The sequence below is a fragment of the Pituophis catenifer genome, unplaced genomic scaffold, assembly GCF_029215685.1.
Source record: "Pituophis catenifer annectens isolate HBS135680 unplaced genomic scaffold, rPitCat1.0.hap2 SCAF_2, whole genome shotgun sequence".
Taxonomy (NCBI): Eukaryota; Metazoa; Chordata; class Lepidosauria; order Squamata; family Colubridae; genus Pituophis; species Pituophis catenifer.
The window spans coordinates 31,147,352-31,168,185 of record NW_027256882.1 but is presented as its reverse complement, the minus strand read 5'-3'; the positions used below and the strand labels follow the sequence as shown (position 1 = coordinate 31,168,185).

At 44.2% G+C, this 20,834-nt stretch overlaps 1 protein-coding gene across 2 annotated transcripts; it reads left to right on the top strand.

The window, feature by feature from the left end:
• The first annotated feature begins 1,709 nt into the window (after nucleotides 1–1,709).
• LOC139312039 (zinc finger protein 850-like) lies at nucleotides 1,710–17,376 on the top strand. 2 transcript variants are annotated; one of them, XM_070936565.1, is made up of 4 exons: nucleotides 1,710–1,777; nucleotides 6,629–8,756; nucleotides 11,585–11,591; nucleotides 15,904–17,376. In XM_070936565.1, exons 2-4 carry the CDS (start codon nucleotides 7,112–7,114, stop codon nucleotides 16,898–16,900), a joined length of 2,649 nt encoding a protein of 882 aa, XP_070792666.1. In that variant the 5' UTR covers nucleotides 1,710–1,777; nucleotides 6,629–7,111; the 3' UTR covers nucleotides 16,901–17,376. The 2 variants fall into 2 exon arrangements, with proteins under 2 accessions (XP_070792666.1, XP_070792665.1); XM_070936564.1 differs by lacking the exons at nucleotides 1,710–1,777; nucleotides 6,629–8,756; nucleotides 11,585–11,591 and adding an exon at nucleotides 12,460–12,526 and having other exon boundaries at nucleotides 15,274–17,376.
• Nucleotides 17,377–20,834: the final 3,458 nt, after the last annotated feature.

Genomic DNA, 20,834 nt, shown 5'->3' with positions numbered 1-20,834 from the left:
AAGCGTGAGGCAGGCAGGCTGTTCGCGCCAGTAAAGTGCCAGGGAGCATGACCGCTTCCTGGCCAGCACGGCTCTTACCACTTTCTGTGATCGCTTCTCTGCCAGTGGGCCTCCATGAGTGAGGAACTGCGCTCTCCTCCGGTCCTCCTGGGGCAGCTCGCCTCCCTGCCAGCAGCTTCCCCTGGCTGCTCCAGGAGCAGCCTCTGTCTCTTAGCCAGTGCAAACGGCCTGCTGCCACAGCCTGCCACTGCCCTCTCTGCCCCGCCATCTGCCCCTGGTGCTGCCAGGGAAGCGGCAGCACGAGAACCACTGTTGCCGGGGGCGAAGGGGTGGCGGTGGCAGGAGCAGCAGGCCGGGGCTTCCCTACCTCCCTCCCCCCAGAGGCCTGGGGCTATGCCAGAAGCCCGCTTGGGTAGGGAGACAGGGAAGCTCGGCCCACCCATCCTTACCGCAGCTGCCCCCTTGCCCCCGATCAATTTGCTCCTTTCAGAAATTTGCTTTTCTTCCAACACCAAGACTTGGATCCAGAGGACTGCAGACTGCCTCTGAGCACATGTAGAGTAGAAGACTCCGCTACACTTCAGGGCTGAATGCAGAAAAAGTCACCCCAAGGCTAGGGCTGAGTGACAGGAAGATGCTGCTGCTGGCTCCGGACCTGGCAGCCCACAGACTCATCCCAAGCTTTACAAGCTGCTGTGGCAACCGCGCAGCCTCGCCAGCTCACCAGAAAGCCCACCACGTACAGACAGAGCAAGAATTGGTTGCCCTGCCTCGGAAACAGCCCTGCCTCAGAATAACGACTTTCCAGGCTCAAAATAGGGCACACGGGGCCTCCCGGAGCGCATGTGCAGGTGGGGGGGGGTTCGCATTGGATTATGGGTGCTGGCATGCACACACTTCTGGCACTCAATGACAAAAAGGTTCGCCATCACTGCCCTATACTATACCCTATGACTATCATTCAGTGTTGTACCTTATGATTCTTGATGAATATATCTTGTCCTTTTATGTACACTGAGAGCATATGGACCAAAGACAAATTCCATTCTGCTCTGCTCTGCTCTAGATAGGAAGATAGTATCTTCTACCTAGATCTGGTTTAGAAGCAATGTGGGTGGGCACTTCAAGGTTTTGTCTCATATTTCATTATTCTATTAATAGGATGAAGCTGGAAATGATTTAGGGCTGCACATACGCCAATCGAAAAACTGGCTGGAAGAATCTTCACCCGGCCCCACAGGAGGTGCACTTTCTCGGTCCCTGTTTGCAGGTCCTTCCCCACAAGGGCACCTTCCTTTGGTTTAGTTGCTCCAGGGGGGAGGAGTGCACTCCTGGGGCACCTGAAAGAAAAGGCGTGGGATAGATGGCCATAGAGAAAAACTATCGACGTGCTCGTGGGGAGTCGGGTACGACTTGATGGCACAGAAGGAAGCGCGGAACCCATGAAAACATCTTGCAAACGCTTTAGAGTGGAAATGGAACGAGCGTGTTTTTCAGCCTTATGTCACTAGATGGCGCTCTACAGAGAAGCAATACTCGTGCCTAGAAAGCAGTGAATACATTACAGTTGTGTCATTGTTAGTCTACTGGGGGTGGGGGTGGGTAAGAGGCTTGAGCTAGAAGGCGTTGAAACGATAGAACAGTGGATTGCTAGAGCGGATGTGGAGGAGAGGAGGCGAAGGGCAGAGGGACTTCCTCTTCCAGCTGACCCACGGGAGGTTGATGGCGTCGGCGGAGCCTCTTGTGCTGCTTGGAGGGTGGAAGCGGCTCCTGGGAGGTGAGTGGAGGGAAGGTCGGAGGAGAAGTCGGGCCCTTTGGGTTCCTCCATGGGGTATGAAGCGGAGGAAGCAACGAGGCTGAAACACTTGGCGACTGCTGTTGCTGCTTCATGTTCTTTCTCTCCCCAAATGTTTTCATCCTTTTGCTGCATGATTTCAAATTGGTGGCTGTGATTTTTCCAATGGGGTAAATTGGTAAATTTAAAGAAATCTTTATATATATTTCATATTTTTTAACCACGCATCTCCCTCACCTTCACGTAACACTTGATTCCTTTTATGGCATGTTGATTCATTTTCTGGACATGTTGTTTTCCTGGTGATTCACCAGAGAACTCACACAGAAGAAAAACCATTTGAGTGTCTGGAGTGTGGGAAAGATTTCAGTGCTCAGTCTAGCCTCATAACTCCTGTAAGGTTACACACAGGGGAGAAACCATTCAAATGCCCAGATTGAGGACAGTGTTTCACTGATGTGTGTAGAGGATTCTTGAATTTCATTTCTCATCTCATTGCAAGGTCAACTGAGAAATTTAACTATTTTAATGTCTTGCCTGATTCTTTTTAATCAAATATGTCTTACTTAATATTGAACATGAGGGAGGGGATCTGAGTTGGGAGGTCCAAGCTCTTTCTTAGCTTCCTTGCCTCTCGTGCAAGTGGAAGTGCATGCATATATTTATTTTATTTATTTATTTTTAAATTTGTATACCGCCCTTCTCCCTGACGACTCAGGGCGGTGAACAGCCAAGTAAAAGCATAAACTACAAACATTAAAATACAATTAAAAAGATATATATAAATTTGGCCCCATGATTAAAAACAATAACAAACAATTAAAAACATTTTAAAAAGTGTTAGGCCAGCCCAGCTTGCTGGAAAAAGAAGGTTTTAAGGGCACGGCGGAAGGCACTGAGGTCTTGGATTCTCCTTATCTCTGGGGGCAGCTGATTCCAGAGGGTAGGTGCCCCCATAGAGAAGGCCCTCCCCCTGGGGGTCACCAGCCTACATTGTTTGGCTGATGGCACCCCGAGGAGGCCCTCTCTGTGGGAGCGCACAGGTCGATGGGAGGCCGTCGGTAGCAGCAGGCAGTCTCGAAGATAACTAGGTCCTATGCCATTGAGCGCTTTAAAGGTGATAACCAACACCTTGAAGCGCACCCGGAAGATCACTGGGAGCCAGTGCAGCTCACGCAGGAGAGGTGTTGTATGGGAGCACCATGCGGCTCCCGTGACTACCTGCGCGGCCGCATTCTGGACCAGTTGGAGCCTCCGGGTGCTCTTCAAGGGGAGCCCCATGCAGAGAGCGTTGTAGTAGTCCAGGCGAGAAGTGACGAGGGCATGAGTGACTGTGCACAGGGAATCCCGATCAAGAAAGGGCCGCAACTGGCGGATCAGGCGAACCTGACAGAAGGTCCCCCTGGCTACAGCCGTCAGATGTTCCTCCAAGGGCAGCTGCGTATCTAGGAGGACTCCCAGATTGCGCGCCCTCTCCGCGGGGGCCAAAGACTCGCCCCCGGTTGTCAGTGATGGAGTCAACTGGCTATATCGGGATGCCGGGAACTACCGCCACTCAGTCTTGGAAGGGTTGAGCTTGAGCCTGTTCCTCCCCATCCAGATCCGCACAGCCTCCAGGCACTGGGACATCACTTCAAGGGCATTGTTGGGGTGGCCTGGGGTGGAGATGTACAGCTAGGTGTCATCAGCGTACTGATGGTACTTCACCCCAAAGCCACGGATGATCTCACCCAACAGCTTCACATAAATGTTGAACAGGAGGGGCGAGAGGACCAACCCTTGCGGCACCCCGCATATGAGGGGCCTCGAGGTCGATGTCTGCCCCTCTGTCAACACAGACTGCGACAGGTCAGAGAGAAAGGAGGAGAACCACTGCAACACAGTGCCTCCCACCCCTAACTCTTCCAACCGGTGCAGCATGATACCATGGTCGATGGTATCAAAAGCCGCTGAGAGGTCTAACAGGACCAGGACAGAGGAGCACACCCTGTCCCAAACCCTGCAGAGATCATCTACCAACGTGACCAATGCCGTTTCCATGCTGTACCCGGGCCTGAAGCCCGACTGGAACGGATCCAGATACGATGCTTCATCCAGGTGCTGGGGGAACTGTTGCGCAACCACACTCTCAACAACCTTCGCCACAAAGCGAAGGTTGGAGACCGGACGATAGTTTGCCAACATTGCCGGGTCCAGGGAAGGCTTCTTGAGGAGAGGCCACACCACCGCCTCTTTCAAGGCGGCGGGGAAGTCACCCTCACCCAACGAAGCATTTTTTTTTTTAATTTTTAATTTGATTTATATGCCGCCCTTCTCCGGAGACTCAGGGCAGCTTACAATGTGCTAAACTAAGTATAATCCCTTGGAGCCAGCCTTGCGTCACTTCCTGGGAAGTCAGCACTAACCAGGAAGGACACGGGTGCAATAAACAAGTGGTCGTGTTCAGTCTGCCCAGAATCCTGTCCACGTCCTCAGGGGTCACAGGATCAAACTCATCCCAGATAACAGTCTCAAGACCTGACCCAGTCCCTTCCCCTGAGACTACCCAGTTGGAGTCCAGATCTTCCAGAATTTGAGTGATTTTGTCATACAGATACTGAACAAAATCCTCGGCTCTACCCTCCAAGGGGTCCTCCCGCGCTTCCTGGTGGAGCAGGGAGCGGGTCACCCTAAAGAGGGTGGCCGGGCGGTTATCTGATGACACAATAAGAGCAGCAAAATAACTACATTTCGCTGCTTTTATTGCCACTAGGTAATTCCTAATATGGGATCTTACTAGTGTCTGGTCAGATTCAGAAAGACTGGCCCTCCAACTACTCTCTAGGCATCTTTTCCGGCGCTTCAACTCCCTCAGCTCCTCGGTGAACCAAGGAGCCAATTGAGATCAGCGCCGGGTCAGAGGCCGCAAAGGCACGACCCGATCCACAGCTCCAGTGGCCGCCCTATCCCAGGCGGCCACTAGGTCTCCAGTCGAGGCGTGTGCCAGAGCCTCAGGACAGGCCCAATGAATCTGTCAGGTTCCATCAGGCGTCTGGGACGGAACCATCTCACTGGCTCCGCCTCCCTACGGCGGGATGCAGTGGTTCGAAGGTCGAGACGAAGGAGAGAGTAATCTGACCATGACAAGGGCTATATCCCCTATCTCAAGATAGGGCTATATCCCCTATCTCAAGATCACTCAACCATTGTCCAGAGACAAAAATCAGATCCAGCGTGTTTCCCCCCATGTGGGTAGGGCCATGAATAAACTGGGTCAGGTCCATACCTGTCATGGAAGCCATGAACTCCCGAGCCACCTCAGACGTCTCATCCATGGACGGCAGGTTGAAATCCCCCATGACCATATGCCTGGGGGTGTCAACGTTGAGTAGCTCGGACAGGACTGTTGCCACGTGGCAGGGAGCCAGGTACGTGATCAGCAAACCCATCTGAACACCATGACCCCATTTCAGAAGGAGGGATTCATAACCGGCCGTCTGAGGAACAGTGGCTTCCCTCGGTCTCAGACCTTCTTTAATGATAACTGTTACCCCCCCTCCCCTCCCCTGTGACCTCGGCTGATGGAATGCTTGGAAACCTGGGGGGCACATTTCAATGAGGGGAACCCCCCCTTCTGGCCCAACCAGGTCTCGGTAATACCTGCCAGGTCCGCACCCCCTTCCTGAACAAGATCACAAATGAGGGGGCTTTGTTTACTACGGACCTGGCATTGCACAGCATCAGCCGAAGGCCCGGGTCCTGAGCGTCTATGCAACCTGGGGGGCGAGAGGGTTGCCCTGGGGGCCGGAGCATGCCACCGCTTGTAGACAGCGAGTGCGCACTCCCCTAACACGATATGGCCCCCTGCTCCTGCCATATCTACCCCTCCCACCTACAGTATTGATGTTCAGAGCACTATCCAGACGAGCTCTAACCCCCCCCCTCGACCCCAGGTCCTCCATCCCCCACGCCGTGCTTCATGGCCAGGCCAGACCCTCCCCCTTGTGGGTTATCCCCCATACTCACACCCAAGTTCCAATCTGACCCTCCCCCTCCCTGGGACCCCTTAAAAGTTTGACTAAAAATTTCAATAGAAAACCCCTCAATCCCCTAGTTTTCACATGCCATCTCTCTGGGTCCCAAAACCCGTCCTTGAGGTGGGCGCTCGATAGTGAGGAGGGCCACATCTACAAGAGGGGGGAATCTCGCAGCGCAAGAAGATCTAGGAGGTTTTCATCCTTGGTTTTGCATAATTCTGTAGCGATGTAGTGATCTTTTATATATAATGCAACTCCACCTCCTCTTTTGTTAGGTCTGTTTCTCTTGAATAGTTTGTATCCCTCTATCAGGACATTCCAGTCATGAGTTTCATCCCACCAAGTTTCAGTAATGGCAACTATATCATATCTGCCTTCATGTACTAATACTTCAAATTCACCCTGTTTGTTTCCTAAACATTCAGCTGTATAGGCGTTCCTTCTGTTAATGCTCACATACTGTACCTATTTCATTTTGTAGACAGAAAATATACATGTATTTTCTACATATATACATATGGTACACACAGAGGGGTGTGTTTCTATATTTTGGTGAATACATGTGTATCCGTGTTCCTATTCTCAGTATTTCCAGGTAACTTATATGATCATAAAAATTTGCAGTGCTAAAAATTTGTGATTTGCACTAGTCAGCAATAGAATTTCATGATTGTGCCATAATGAATGGCAGTGGTTAATCTAGTATTTTGGCATGTTTCTTTTTTCATTGTTATGTATGCTTATTTTTCTTGTTTTCACATCTTGCAACCATATTATAAAGAGTAATTAAAGTATCTCTTTTATGTGAATCTTATAGGCAAAGGGAATGCCAAAAAGAGGCTTCTGGACGATAGAGAATAAGAAGCAGCTTTAAGAAGGAAAGTGAATCTGGAACATCTGGTAAACAACGTCTTTTCCCTTTCCTCCAGAATACAAGAAAACTCTTCTCTTTCCCCAGCCAGTAAGAGAAAAGAGAAAAAAAATAGGAAGAGTTTTGCACTGATAAACAATTATTGTATGTGGAACTCAAGGAATCAATACATAAAAAAATAAATGTGGAACATTTCCAGATTCAGAAAAAGAGGAAATATCTAGAAGTCTGTGGGGAGGAAGCACTCATTCCAGACAATAATGCAGGCCTCACCCTGTGAGGAAACAAACAGCTTGAAGACAAGATATTTGTGAAGAGGAGTTCACAAATATTTTTGACCTCCTCAAGAATCTAAGACTATCAGTGGCGGAAAAGCTCCACAAATATGCATATGGCGGGAAAAGCACAGATTGAAAATCAGAGCTGATTATGCATCACACTGGTGAAAAACCATACAAATGCTCTGAATGTGGCAAAGTCTTTCGCTACACTTCCCAACTTATTGAGCATAAAATAACCCATACTGGAGAAAAGCCCTACCAGTGCCCACAGTGTAGCAAAAAGTTTAGTAAGCATGCCAACCTGCTGATACACAAGAGGACACACACTGGAGAGAAACCATATGAGTGTTCGGATTGTGGGAAATGTTTCAGTCAAAATTCCAACCTGGTGATACACCAGAGAACTCACACTGGGGAGAAACCATATGAGTGTTCGGATTGTGGGAAAAGTTTCCAGCAGAATTCCAACCTGGTGATACACCAGAGAACTCACACAGGAGAGAAACCATATGAGTGTTCGGATTGTGGGAAATGTTTCAGTAAGAATTCCAACCTAGTGATACACCAAAGGACTCACACAGGAGAGAAACCATATGAGTGTCCAGATTGTGGGAAAAGCTTTAGTCATAATTCCTACTTGGTTATACACCAGAGAACTCACACTGGGGAGAAACCATATGAGTGTCCAGATTGTGGGAAAAGTTTCAATAATAATTCTAACCTTGTGAAACACCAGAGGACTCACACAGGAGAGAAACCATATGAGTGTCTATACTGTGGGAAAAGCTTCCGTCAGAACTCTTGCCTGGTGATCCACCAGAGGACTCACACAGGCGAGAAACCATATGAGTGTCCAGATTGTGGGAAACGTTTCCAGCAGAATTCCAACCTGGTCATACACCAGAGGACTCACACAGGAGAGAAACCATATGAATGTTCAGATTGTGGGAAATGTTTCAGTAAGAATTCCAACTTGGTGATACACCAGAGGACTCACACAGGAGAGAAACCATATGAATGTTCGGATTGTGGGAAATGTTTCAGTAAGAATTCCAACCTGGTTATACACCAGAGGACTCACGCAGGAGAGAAACCATATGAGTGTCCAGATTGTGGGAAAAGTTTCAGTCATAATTCTGACTTTGTGAAACACCAGACAATTCATACAGGAGAGAAACTGTATCAGTGTCCAAATTGTGGGAAAACATTCACTCGGAATTCCAAGCTGGTGATACACCAGAGAACTCACACAGGAGAAAAACCATATCAGTGTCCAGATTGTGGGAAAAGTTTCAGTCAGAATGCCCATCTGGTGATACACCAGAGAACTCACACAGGAGAGAAACCGTATAAGTGTCCAGATTGTGATAAATGTTTCCAGCAGAATTCCAACCTGGTGGTACACCAGAAGACTCACACAGGACAGAAACCATATGTGTGTCCAGACTGTGGGAAAAGTTTCAGTCGAAATTCCAACCTGGTGATACACCAGAGGACTCATACAGGAGAGAAACCATATGAATGTCCACATTGTCAGAAACATTTCAGTCTTAAATCTGCCCTGGTAACACACATGAGAACCCACACAGGAGAGAAACCCTATGAGTGTCCAAATTGTGGGAAATGTTTCAGTCAGAATTCTACCCTAATGATGCACCAGAGGACTCACACTGGAGAGAAACCATACAAGTGTCCAGTTTGTTGGAAAAGTTTCAGATATAATTCCAGCCTTGTGCAACACCAGAGGACTCACACAGGAGAGAAACCATATGAATGTCCAGTTTGTGGGAAAAGTTTCAATCATAATTGTAACCTTGTGAAACATCAAAGTACTCACACAGGAGAGAAACCATATGAGTGTCCAGATTGTGGTAAAGCTTTCAGTTGGAATTCTGACCTGGTGAGACACCAGAGGATTCACACAGGATGAGTTACTGGATTGTCCTGGAGGCACAGTGGTTAGAATGTACTATTGGAAAGGCAATAACTATTTCAAGATACTGGTAGTCCTTGTCTTACAACCATTCATTCAGTGATCATTCAAAGTTACAACATCACTGAAAAAAGTGACTTATAACCCTTTTTCATACTTAACAGTAGGACCATTGCAGCATCAACATTCAGATGCTTGGCAACTGATGGTTGCAATGTCCTGGGATCATGGGATCCCCTTTTGCGATCTTCTGACAAGCGAAATCAATGGGGAAGCCAGATTCACTTAATAGTGTTACTAATTTAACAGCTGCAGTGATTCAGTTAACAAATGTGGCAAGAAAGGTTATAAAATGGGACAAAACTCACTTAACAACTGTCTCGCTTAGCAACAGAAATTTTGGGCTCAATTGTGGTTGTAAGTTGAAGACTACCTATAATAAGAACACTTGCCTTGCCCCGCCTGGATACTAATATTCTGCAGTAATATTTCTAAAGATACATTATTTCATGAGTCATTAATTTTGTCATGATAGGCTCTAATTGCCCCTCAGCCTGGACTATTTGCTGTAGTTAATTGATGAACTTAGTTACTTCAGACTGTGAGATGGATGGCATACAAATTTAATAACTAAATAAATGTGAATATACTTAGGATGCATATAAAGTATTATTTTGTGGTGGTTTGAAAATATATAATAAGTTTTAATGCCTTCATTTCATGTAAAATATAAATAATATACAGATGTGGATACTTTTTAATGACTTATGTTTTAAAGATTTCTAGAAACGTCTTCCTCATAGAAAAGTCTAAATAATATTGGTTGTCTGTTCCGCTGCAGTATAATTCTTGTTCTCCAGGGTTTTGATTTATTTTGCATTTGCTCATCTTCCAGATTTCTTGAACTTTGCATATCTTATTTTCTGGAACAATTTAGTCATACATCATACTTTTTTTTTCATTAACTGTTTTTTTTTCATAACACTTTTGTCAAAAGAGAGAGAAGGGTAAATCCTACTTGTTCATTATGGACCCGCAGTTCAGAATTGAATCTCCTTAGTGTAAGTCAAATCGTGTGCTTCTCAAATCACACCATCCTGGTTCTTGGTTTTGTATAATGTATCTCCTTCAAGTCATGGAAGTAAAATATCTCTTATCTGGCTTTCCAAAATGAGAATGGGTTATCCTGTGAAATATGAAAAAAGATAAAAGAATTCCAGGTGACTGGTGCGCTGGAACTCTCACCTCACAATCAGGAGACACTGACTTTGATCCTAGGTAGAGGCAGATATTTCTCTCTGTACACAATGGGACTATATCTGCTGCAAACTCTGCATTGGTGACAGGAAAGGCATCTGGCCAGTAAACACTCAGCTCCATTCAGTTGCCCAGACTCCATCCCGCAAGGGATACATTACGGGGTCATTAAATGACAGAGAAGTTGATAAAAGAATTCTGGGTTAATTGACAGATTTGGGATCTCTAATAACTGCAAGCCCTCCATTTTGGGGAACAGAGACTGGAATCTGCCCGATAGACGGGTTGGTTGGTATCAGGAAATTATGCGGCTGGTATCCAAATTAAGACAGAGACACTGATGGTAGTTTTATATAAATTATTTAATATCTATAGAGCAAACAAGGTAGGCACATCACTACATCATGAGGTAAATCTCAGAACAGCATACAGAGCACACAGAAGAAAAAGGCGGGAAAAAAGGAAAAGGCCCCCTTTACACCCAACAACCAATCATAATGTAGACTTCCTCATGCGGGAGCCCACACTCTTCAACCAATCAACTGTCACTGGGTGTTCTGGCCAACTGTTCAATTCACAGTTCCAGCTTTTAAATTAAATATCTGAAGAGCTGGGCTCCAAACAGACTTGAACTGTTGGCATGAAATGCTGCTTAGAGAGTTTCTGTTTAGAATTCTATCTAGCCAATCTTGCTTCTTTCAATATCTTCCCCTCAGGACGCCAAAACAACTAGACATTAAGATAGTTTCTTCCCTCATGCCACCACTCTACTAAAAGGGGCTCCAACACCACTCCCTTCTGCCCACAGATATTTACCCATCGGTTAGGCTGTATTGCTATTCTCCTCCTCATCTTATCCTCATGTTTCCTACTACATTTTCCTATCAGTATATTATGTGATCAATTATTTTATGATTTATGATTGCCTTATGATGAATGACTATCAATTTGTATGTACACTGAAAGCGTATGTACTAGAGACCATTTCCTTGTGTGTCCAAAGCTCACTTGGCCAATATAGAACTGTATTCTATTCTATTTTTTGATTTTTTTTTTTCAAATTCCATGTCTGACTACAAGCACTGAATTGCTCTCAATCTCTCTGCCTTCATTTTTACACCTTTAATTTTCCATAAAGATTTGTCTAATGGCTTGGTGAAATACAAGATCTGCACAGCGTTTGCTGATCTGGTAATTTAATTGCTTAAATCAAAAAAAAGCAATAAGGTTTGTTTGGCAAAACCTGTTTCTAACAAACCCATGCTGGCTTCTAGTAGTCACCTTGCTTGTTTATAGGTGCTCAAACATTCTCTGCTTGATTATATTTTGTCCAAGATTTTTCCTGATATTGATGTCAAACTGATTGGCCTATAATTTCCTAGATCATTTCCCCAGTTTTTGTAGTTTGGAATCGCATCAGTTCTTTTCCAGTACTCTGGTATTTCTCCTGTTTTACATAAACTTTCAAAGATTACATTCTGTGGTTCCAAAATTATATCATCTAGAATTCTAGGCAATACAATACAATACAATACAATACAATACAATACAATACAATACAATACAATACAATACAATACAATACAATACAATACAATACAATACAATACCATACCATACCATACCATACCATACCATACTATACTAATAATATAGTATAGATAGGAAGATAGTATTTTCTACCTAGATCTGGTTTAGAAGCAGTGTGGGTGGGCACTTCAAGGTTTTTGTCTCATATTTCATTATTCTATTAATAGGATGAAGCTGGAAATGATTTAGGGCTGCACATACGCCAATCGAAAAACTGGCTGGAAGAATCTTCACCCGGCCCCAAAGGAGGTGCACTTTCTCGGTCCCTGTTTGCAGGTCGTTCCCCACAAGGGCACTTTCCTTTGGTTTAGTTGCTCCAGGGGGGAGGAGTGCACTCCTGGGGCACCTGAAAGAAAAGGCGTGGGATAGATGGCCATAGAGAAAAGCTATCGACGTGCTCGGGGGGGGAGTCAAATACGACTTGATGGCAGAGAAGGAAGCGCGGAACCCATGAAAACATCTTGCAAACGCTTTAGAGTGGAAATGGAACGAGCGTGTTTTTCAGCCTTATGTCACTAGATGGCGCTCTACAGAGAAGCAATACTCGTGCCTAGAAAGCAGTGAATACATTACAGTTGTGTCATTGTTAGTCTACTGGGGGTGGGGGGGTAAGAGGCTTGAGCTGGAAGGCGTTGAAACGATAGAACAGTGGATTTCTAGAGCGGATGTGGAGGAGAGGAGGCGAAGGGCAGAGGGACTTCCTCTTCCAGCTGACCCACGGGAGGTTGATGGCGTCGGCGGAGCTTCCTGTGCTGCTTGGAGGGTGGAAGCGGCTCCTGGGAGGTGAGTGGAGGGAAGGTCGGAGGAGAAGCCGGGAGCAAGTCGGGCCCTTTGGGTTCCTCCACGGGGTATGAAGCGGAGGAAGCAACGAGGCTGAAACACTTGGCTGCTGCTGCTTCATGTTCTTTCTCTCCCCAAATGTTTTCATCCTTTTGCTGCATGATTTCAAATTGGTGGCTGTGATTTTTCCAATGGGGGTAAATTGATAAATTTAAAGAAATCTTTATATATATTTCATATTTTTTAACCACGCATCTCCCTCACCTTCACGTAACACTTGATTCCTTTTATGGCATGTTGATTCATTTTCTGGACATGTTGTTTTCCTGACAAGCAAGGAGTTTCATGAACTTGCTTGCCAGTGTTTTAAATCTGCAGAGATGTTGGATACCATTTCGTCTGTTAACGACCGCACCTTTTTAAAAATTAGATCAAAAAATCTGAGGGAATCTTTCTGGGACTTGTTGTACAGAGGAATACACATACATTTTCTTCATACATGAATTCATAGATGTGTAAATTTCTGTGTGCACATACGTATATGGTATAATCTTCAGCATTTTCAGGTAAATTTTATATTGTCAATTTACAATGCTAAATGATTTGCCTAAGCCAAACATTTGATTTTTTTTTTTTTAATTTGATTTATATGCTGCCCTTCTCCGGAGACTCAGGGTGGCTTACAATGCGTTAAGCAATAGCCTTTATACTTTTGTATATTAATACAAAGTCAGCTTATTGCCCCCACAAACTGGGTCCTCATTTAACCTACCTTAGAAAGGATGGAAGGCTGAGTCAACCTTGAGCCTTTCATTGAATTTCATTGTATCTATGAATGGATATTTGAACTTGGATCTTGCTAGTTTTCTGTATGCCAAATGTGTTGTAATTAATGTTATAGATTAAGCTAGTATTTTTTTTTATATTTTGTTTTATTTATATAACATTCAATTTTCATCAAACTGCATATTCTGGATATAATTATTTATATTTATACATCATTATATTTAGTCATCATATTTATAATATAATAACATAATTTAATAACCGTAATACTTAACATTTAACATCTTTAACGACTCTTCTCTATACCATTTCCTCCCTTTATATCTCCTCCTTTCTAACTTCTGTTTGTTATCTAGCCATTGATGAAATGCGTCCCATATCAAAAAATATTCAGTTTCTTCTTAATCCTTAATAGCAAATGTTAATCTATCCATTTCTGCATAGTCTAATATTTTTTTAATTACATTCTCCTCAGAGGGGATCTCATCACTTTTCCATTGTTGCGCAAATACAATTCTAGTTGCCGTTAGTATATGCAGAATCAAATGTGCAAACTTTTTTCTAGTAGAATGCCTAACAAAAATATCTCTGGTTTCAGGTCTATATGTAGTTTTATTTATTTATTTTATTTATTTATTTTTCAAATTTATATACCCCCCTTCTCCCGAAGGACTCAGGGTGGTGTACAGCCAAAATAAAAACATAAATACAAACATTAAAACCAATTTAAAAAGATATATATATGTTTGGCCCCAAAATTAAAAGAACAAATAACAAAACTATTGAAAACATTTTAAAAAAAGTGTTAAGCCAGCCCGGCTTGCTGAAAAAGAAAGGTCTTCAGGGCATGGCAGAAGGCACCGAGGTCTTGAATTTTTCGCATCTCTGGGGGCAGTTGATTCCAGGGGGCAGGTGCCTCCACAGAGAAGGCCCTCCCCCTGGGGGCCACCAGTCTACATTGTTTGGCCGATGGCACCCTGAGGAGGCCCTCTCTGTGGGAGCGTACTGACCGGTGGGAGGCTATTGGTGGTAGCAGGCGGTCCCGTAAATAACCAGGTCCTAAGCCATGGAGCGCTTTAAAGGTGATAACCAGAACCTTGAAGTGCACCTGGAAGACCACCGGGAGCCAGTGCAGCTCGCGCAGGAGAGGTGTTACATGGGAACTCCACGTCGCTCCCATAACCACCCGCACGGCCGCATTCTGCGCCAGTTGGAGCCTCCGAGTGCACCTCGAGGGGAGCCCCATGTAGAGAGCGTTGCAATAGTCCAGACGAGAGGTAATGAGGGCATGAGTGACTGTGCGTAGGGAGTCCCGATCTAGAAAGGGCGAACCTGATGAAAAATCCTCCCGGTCACGGCCGTCAAATGCTCATCTAAAGACAGCCGTGAATCCAGGAGGACGCCCAAGTTGCGAGCCCTATCCGTGGGGGCCAATGATTCACCCCCAATAGTCAGCGATGGCACCAGCTGACTATATCGGGATGCCGGAAACCACAGCCACTCAGTCTTGGATGGGTTGAGCCTGAGCCTGTTCCTCCCCATCCAGATCCGCACAGCCTCCAGGCACCGGGACATCACTTCAAGGGCATCATTGGGGTGGCCCGGGGTGGAGATGTACAGCTGGGTATCGTCAGCGTACTGGTGGTACTTCACCCTGAAACCACGGATGATCTCACATAGATGTTGAACAAAAGGGGCGAGAGAACCGACTCCTGAGGCACCCCACATATGAGGCGTCTCAAGATCAACCTCTGCCCCCCTGCCAACACAAACTGCGACCGGTCCGAGAGAAAGGAGAACCACCGTAACACGTTGCCCCCCATCCACAACTCTTCCTACCAGCGCAGCATGTTTTTTCCAGCCATGTGTGTATTTTAGTCCAATATATTGGTTACTAAACTAGCATTTTTATATGCTTGCTTTTTCATGGTAATATATACAGGGTTTTTTTTCTGTTTTCACAGGTTCTGCAGCTATTTTTTTAAACCACAATGAAACTAATCCATTAATATGAATCGTGTAGACAGAGGATGTCAAGAAGAGCACCCTGGATTCAAGAGGAGTTTGAATCAAAGCACCACCAGTTAGAGTTTTGAAATATTTTTTAACTCCTGAAGAATCCAAGATTATCAGTGTTGGAAAAACCCGACAGTCTATCTGTTGTGTGGGGAAACACAGATTGCTGATCACAGGTGATTTATGCAAGAGAGGATCCATACCACAAAAAAAAAAGCAAAAATGCTTGGAATGTGGCAAACGCTTTACTCAGAACAACTTCCTCATGGAAGCACCCCTACTGGAGAGGAATTCTACCAGTGCTCCCAATGTGGCAAAAGGTTTAGTACACACACCAGTCTGGTGAGACATAAGAAGACTCATACTGGGGAGAAACCCTTTCATTGTCCTGATTGTGGGAAATGTTTCACTCAGAATTCTGACCTGGTGATACACCAGAGGACTCACACAGGAGAGAAACCATATGTGTGTCTCGAGTGTGGGAAACGTTTCAGTAAGAATTTCAATCTGGCGATACACCAGAGGATTCATACAGGAGATAAACCATTTGAGTGTCTGTATTGTGGGAAAAACTTCAGTCAGAATGCCAACCTGGTAATACACCAGAGGACTCACACAGGAGAGAAACCATATGAGTGTCTGTATTGTGGGAAAAGTTTCAGTCAGAATGCCAACCTTGTGATGCACCAAAGGACTCACACAGGAGAGAAACCATTTGAGTGTCCAGATTGTGGGAAAAGTTTCCAACAGAATTCCAAGTTGGTGATACACCAGAGGACACACACAGGTGAGAAACCATATGAATGTCTGGATTGTGGGAAAAGTTTCAAGGAAAATTCCACCCTACTGTTACACCAGAGGACTCACACAGGAGAAAAACCATATGAGTGTCCAGATTGTGGAAAAGCTTTTAGTAGGAATTCCAACCTGCTGATCCATCAGAAGGCTCATACTGGAGATAAACCATATGAGTGTCCAGATTGTGGGAAAGGTTTCAATTGGAATTCAGATCTGGTGATACACCAGAGGATCCATACAGGAGAAAAACCGTATGAGTGCCTGGATTGTGGGAAAAGTTTCAGTCGGAATTCCCACCTGGTGGAACACCAGAGAACTCACACAGGAGAAAAACCATACGAGTGTCCTGATTGTGGGAAAGGTTTCTATCGTAATTCTAATCTTGTGGTACACCAGAGAACTCACACTGGGGACAAACCATACCAGTGTCTAGAGTGTGGTAAGAGTTTCCATTGGAATTCTGCCCTGGTGATTCACCAGAGAACTCACACAGGAGAAAAACCATTTGAGTGTCTGGAGTGTGGGAAAAGTTTCATTCGGAATTCCGATTTGGTAATACATTGGAGGACTCACACCGGGGAGAAACCATATGAGTGTCCGGATTGTGGGAAAGATTTCAGTACTCAATCTAGCCTCATAAATCATGTAAGGTTACACACAGGGGAGAAACCATTCAAATGCCCAGATTGCGGACAGTGTTTCACACAAAATTCCTCTTTTATCACACACAAGAAATTCCACATGAGACAAAATTTGACGTGTTTAGAGGATTCTTGAATTTCATTTCTCATCTTATTGCAAGCTCATCTGAGGAATTAACTATTTTATTGTCTTGCCTCATTCTTTTTAATTAAATATATCTTAGTATTGAACATGAGGGGATCTGAGTTGGGAGGTCCAAGCACTTTCTGAGCTTCCTTGCCTCTTGTGCAACTGGAGATGCACGAATATGTGCATAATTGCCTGCCATTTGTGCGGTCCAGTGTTTGGGGACCCCTGTCCTAGCATCAAAATTTCGATTCCCATTGTGGTAAGTTGAAGATTACCTACTATTATATACACCAAAGATTCAGATTTAACAGCAGTGGAGGAATGGTTGGTGAAGATGATGGAATGTTCTGAGACAACTATATTGATTTCCTCAATCAAAGAAAAGACAGTCTGTATGTTCATTACTGATTGGAAGTTTGTTAGACATCTCTGAATAAAAAAAATGAAGTCATCATGTACAGTTGTGATTATAAAAAAACTAACCAGGTAACAGAAAAGAGAGTTTTTGTAATAGAAGTAATTTTGTATTTCTAATGTTACTGTAAAGGAAGTAATTCCTTTAAACAAAATATAATTACTGTAAAGGAAGTAACTTCTCTCTATTTCTCTTTTTCTTTTTTACACTTTTAATTTCTTTTTTCTTCTCTTTGCTGTAGTCGATCGTGTTTTTAATCATCTGTTTAAAATTATTAATATAAATTATATTTAAAAATCCAGTGCAAGAGTCAAAAACACTGAATGGAAACCATGAGTTCCAGTGTTAGATTAAGCAGGAACGTGGCTGCCAGGTGCTATGAAATCCCAATTTGAGATGCCAATTCAGAGGTTGAAAATATCCCCGTGCAGATCGGTTGGCTGGCAAAGGGAGTTTAAAATGAGAAAACAGCCTCTTTTTGGCTCAGGATGCCAACCAGGAACTGCTTTCTATGTCGTCTTGAGTTTCTGAATAAAAAGGGAATCAATAAAATGTATTAATTTTAATTTATTAAATGTATATGCCTCCTATCTGATTACTACAATGTCATAAGTAGCAGTATAAAACTATAAGGTTAAAAAGATCAAAAAATTGCCCGCATATGTTGGGTTTATTTTATTCCAGATTCCTCCATGCAACAGAGCTCGGAGTCAATCGCTGAAATGTCCACTATCACCGTCCGTACTTTAGATCTGCATTGAAAATGGAAGTTAAGGGTGTCCCTTTAAAAAGTCAGCCTGGTGATTAACTGGCTTTGGTGGGATATTCTACTTTTGCCTTTTGATTTCACTTGATAGACATTTCCACTCCACATTCCTTCTTGGACATACTAAATTGCCATGCAAAGCCATTCCCCCCACCTTAGTTCTTTCCCTCAATATTTATCAGTCTCCTATTTCTGGCTATTGCTTGCTCTCGTGTCTCATCCATTTGGATATGGACGGTGTCATTTCATTAACTTAAACTGCAGTCATGACTTTTCTGTTAGAGGATACAGATACATAAGCCCTACTCGGCCCCACCAGTCTCTTGATCTCATCCTGTTCTTGAACGTCTCTCCATATTTATACAGTTAAAATACATCAGTTCGATTCAGAATATACTCTGCATTCTATGTGTTTCCTTTTGTAATTAAATGAAAAGCTTTCTCCCTCCCCCCACTTTTCCCCGTAAGTTGAGAGGAAAGTGTAAAATTAAAATTGGGGAAAGTAAAAGCTGCAAATGGATCACAGTAGGGGTAAAGAAACACAATAGGGATTTAACCCATTATTATTGTTAACTGATAAGGTATTTGTTATCTGACCCCAATTCAAATCCAACTTTATTTATTTGCAACCCTCCTTTATTCTCCTTCAATTTAGCCATTCTAAAGTCGTCCTCAAAAACTTACATTTTTATTATTTATTTATAAATGAAATTTCTATACTCCCACCCTGCCCCCAAAATCAATGTTGGGCGATGTATAACAATGAGATTAAAAACCACAGCCATGTCAACGACATACATAAAAATCTACGCTAAGAAATAAGTAACTCTACAACTCCCCCAGGCAATAAAATGGATGGAAACAGCCACCTCAGCAGTGGAACCATCTGAGCATATCTCATATCTTAAGAGCCCCAGGCCTGAGGATGAAGCCACGTCTTGAGAGCCTTCCAGAAGCTCAGAAAGGGTGGAATTAATCTCATTTCAGGGGAGAGGATATTCCATAAGGTGGGAGCCACAGCAGAGAAGGCATGTTTCCTCGGACCCACCAAATGGAGATCCCCAGTTGATGGTCCCTGCCGCATGACTTCTTTGCCAGGTATCATTGGACAGGCTGAAATAAGCAGGGAAAGGTGGTACTTCAGCTCAGGCCCATGCCAGGAAGGGCTTTCAAAGGCAAAACCAGCACCTCGAATTGGATCCGCAAGCAAACTGGCAACCAAGGCAGCTCACGGAGCAGAGGCATGACATGTGCTGCTTCAGAAACACATATAGCTTATCCAGCCATTGCATTCTCTACCAGCTAAAACTTTTGGATGCTCTTCAAGGGCAGCTCATGCAAAGGCTATCAACGTCATCCAATACAGGTAGTCCCTGACTTATAAAAGTTCATTTAGTGACCATTTGAAGTTAGAACAGCACTGAAAAAAGTGGCTTATCATTTTTCACACTTATGCACACCACGCTGATGGTCATGTGATTTACATTTGGATGCTTGACCACTGGTTCGTGTTTATGACGGTTGCAGTGTCCCAGGGTCATACGATCATCTCTTGTGATCTTCTGACAAGCAAAGTCAATGGGGACGACAGATTCACTTAGCAACCGTGTTACTAACTTATCAACTGCAGTGATTCGCTTAACAAATATGGCAAGAAAAGTGGTAAAATGGGGCAAAACTCATCTAACACAAATTTCTCAATTAGCAACATATATTTTGGGCTCAATCGTGGTTGTAAATCCAGGACTACCTGTATGCAGGTAAGTAGGGCATGATTGACCGTAACCAGGGCCTGCAGTTCCAGGAACAGCCACAACTGTCTCTGAAGTAAATCAGTAATAAAAATGTTAGGATGTAGAGAGTTTTTGATCTCCAGTGACAGCCAAACCCTGCCAAAGTGCTGGGATCTTTAGATCAGCTTCCAATCTGCCAACTAATGGTCTCCAAGTGTTTTGCCCAAGCAGCCTGGGAATTCTCAAGGCTGAAAGTAATGTGGAAATTGGGAAGGCTGCACTCCCCAATAATACAATAATACCAATAATTATTGGTACAAGGAATACCAATAATACATGATAGTATCTCCTATTTAGATGAAGTTGGAAACAACGTGGGTAGACAATACCAGGTTTTGTCCCGCAGTATTCTAGGAATAGATGGCAGGCTGTCAATCATTTAGGGGCTGCGGATAAAAAACAAGAACTTCGTGAACTTTTTAGGACCCAGCCAGCACCCGGCTAATCTTATGCAGCTAGAGATAGGATGATCTGGCCATGGGTCGCTAGATGGCGCTCTATGATTAGGCAGCAAAGCACGCCTGGAGAGTCGCAAATACAGTAGCAAGCGCCTGCAGCCGAACTGAAAGGAATTGAGACCACAGAGTCGTGGATTGCTAGAGGGAATTAGGAGGAGAGAAGCACAGGGAAGCCTGTTTTCCCACCTGCTTGAAGTGGCGAAGCGGCTCCTGGAAGGTGAGTCGGAGGAGAAACCGGGAGCAAGTCGGGCTCGTTTTATCCAGCAGTAGGTAAACTTATTGCAATACATTTTGGAGAGAGAGCCCTGCAGTTGGTAGATTCTAACCACTCTTTGAGACTCTGCCTAACTTAAACTCTTTTATTTTGAGTGATGATGATTTTATTTCCAGGATGGGAAGCCAAACATCTCAGATGAAGCATCTTTGGTCCAGTGGCTACGATTTAATCTTTTTATAGATACTTTTGGTTGGATGATTTGAGTTTTGATTGGCATATTAGACTTACATA

Bases quoted from the DNA above. Each gene is read 5' to 3' on its own strand.
- LOC139312039 (XM_070936565.1), top strand. From the start codon at position 7,112: ATGCATCACACTGGTGAAAAACCATACAAATGCTCTGAATGTGGCAAA.